Source organism: Otolemur garnettii, unplaced genomic scaffold (genome assembly GCF_000181295.1).
Source record: "Otolemur garnettii isolate 467f Iridium unplaced genomic scaffold, OtoGar3 scaffold00057, whole genome shotgun sequence".
Taxonomy (NCBI): domain Eukaryota; kingdom Metazoa; phylum Chordata; class Mammalia; order Primates; family Galagidae; genus Otolemur; species Otolemur garnettii.
The window spans coordinates 4890699-4892512 of NW_003852452.1; the positions used below are offsets into that span (position 1 = coordinate 4890699).

Below are 1814 nucleotides of genomic sequence, written 5' to 3' on the forward strand. Positions count from 1 at the left end.
AAAAAAAAAAAAAAAAAAGAGAAGAAACTACCACTTGTTGAGTTTTGGTATAGTATCAAAGAAAAATATCTGAAAGGTTATTAAAATATTCCTCCTTTTCCAACTACCTATGTGTGTGAAGTCAGATTTTCTCCATATACCTCTTTCAAAACAACACATTCTAACAGCTGGAATACTGCTGTAGCTATGAAAATCCAGCTGTCTTTTGTTAAGTCAGGTATTAAAGAGGTATTTTTTTAAAATTTTAAAAAAATAAGCAATGCCATTCATTTACCTAATTAAAAAAAGGTTTTCTTTAAAAATGTTAGTGTATTAACTAATGTTTACTACATTTTATTTTATTAATAGTTAATGTCCAATAAAAAAAAAGAAAAAAAAATCAGTTTTAATTTCTAATATGATAAACATTTTTTTAATAGGGCAGACACTAACACTAGATCTAATATAGTAAATACTAACATATGTAATCCTTGGGGATCTTCAATTTTTAATCAGTTAATGGAGTTTTGTCCCAAGACTAAAACTTTTCAGAATTACTCATCTAAAAGATTCTAGAAAAAGAGAAGTGAAACTACCACAGGAGAGGTAGAATTTGAATATTCTGAATTACATTTTATGGCCCCTATTAAAATGTCTATAAAGCAGATTCATGCATGCTTAACAGTTCCAAGTATGGGCTCTGAAGCAAGGCTTAGGTCTAGGTCCTGGTCTTGGCACTTAATCAACTGCTTAATTTCTCTATTTCCTTATCTGTGAATTGTGGAATAATGTCACTTACTTTATGGTAGAATAAGTTCATTTAGGCCTCTATGTTACTGGTAGCTATGGGCTGAGAAGGACATCAACTGACAACAATCTGACAGCCATAGTTTGTCCTCATTAAGAACATTACTAATATTTGTTTACCTTTTCTTCAAGTTGACACCATTTTTCTCTCTCAATTCGCTCCATTTCAAGTCTTTCCAATTCTTCTTTCTCATATTTCAAACGGGCTTCCTCTAACAAACAAAAAAATCCCCTTTTTCCCCCACTGATTAGATCACTGTATCTTCAAGCCCTTAAAATTACTCCAAATACTTTCAAGATGTAGTGGTGGTGGAATATTTCATAGAAGGCACAATCTTTATTATGTGGTAGAAATGAGAAAAGTATTAGCTTTTCTTTCTTCAAACAGTAACGTGACTTTTTTCTGGCCAAAGGATTTGGCCCACATGGTATTTCTCATCCCCCAAATTTAGAGTAATCCAATAGTGATTTTAACCAGTAAAATATGCCAGATCAATGATGGGCAATTAAGAGGTAAAGTTTTCAGAAGACTAACTTTGTGACATCTACATCATCAGAAGTAATTACCTTAATCTTCTCTTGCTCTCACTATTGAAAATGAAATAAGTATTGAAGAACATTAAGTTTTGTCTAATAAAATATCTCCAAAATACAAACCCTGGCATTGTTTCTTTTCATGAGTTACCTAAGAAAGAATTTATAACATTACATATAAAAAATCAACATGGAATCTGAGGACAGTCTTTTAAAAACCTGAATCTGAATCTACAGATGTTCTTAATGCTAAAAGCTACAAATACTTAGACTATTCAGATTTTAAAAATCACTTTTTAGATATTTTATTTAACCCATACTTTTATCAATGTACAATTGGTAGTTCACAGATGAAATTGGCATTTTTAATTTGGCAGATAAAATATCATTAAACAGTAAAAACTTAAGTTGTTGTATCTACTTCTTCCTAGAGAATATTTATTTCTCATACCTAATGAATTTGAGTTTCAGAATTTTTTTTTTTTTTTTTTTTT

The 1814-nt window shown here is 30.0% G+C and overlaps 1 protein-coding gene across 4 annotated transcripts in view; it reads right to left on the minus strand.

Moving 5' to 3' along the window:
- Window positions 1–1814, minus strand: part of CASC1 (cancer susceptibility 1) — a 58855-nt gene that overhangs the window by 45442 nt on the left and 11599 nt on the right. For all 4 annotated transcript variants that reach the window (XM_023514703.1, XM_023514702.1, XM_023514700.1 and 1 more), the window contains one exon: window positions 907–998. In XM_023514703.1, coding sequence (XP_023370471.1) covers window positions 907–998 — 92 coding nt within the window. The remainder of the gene's footprint in view (window positions 1–906; window positions 999–1814) is intronic.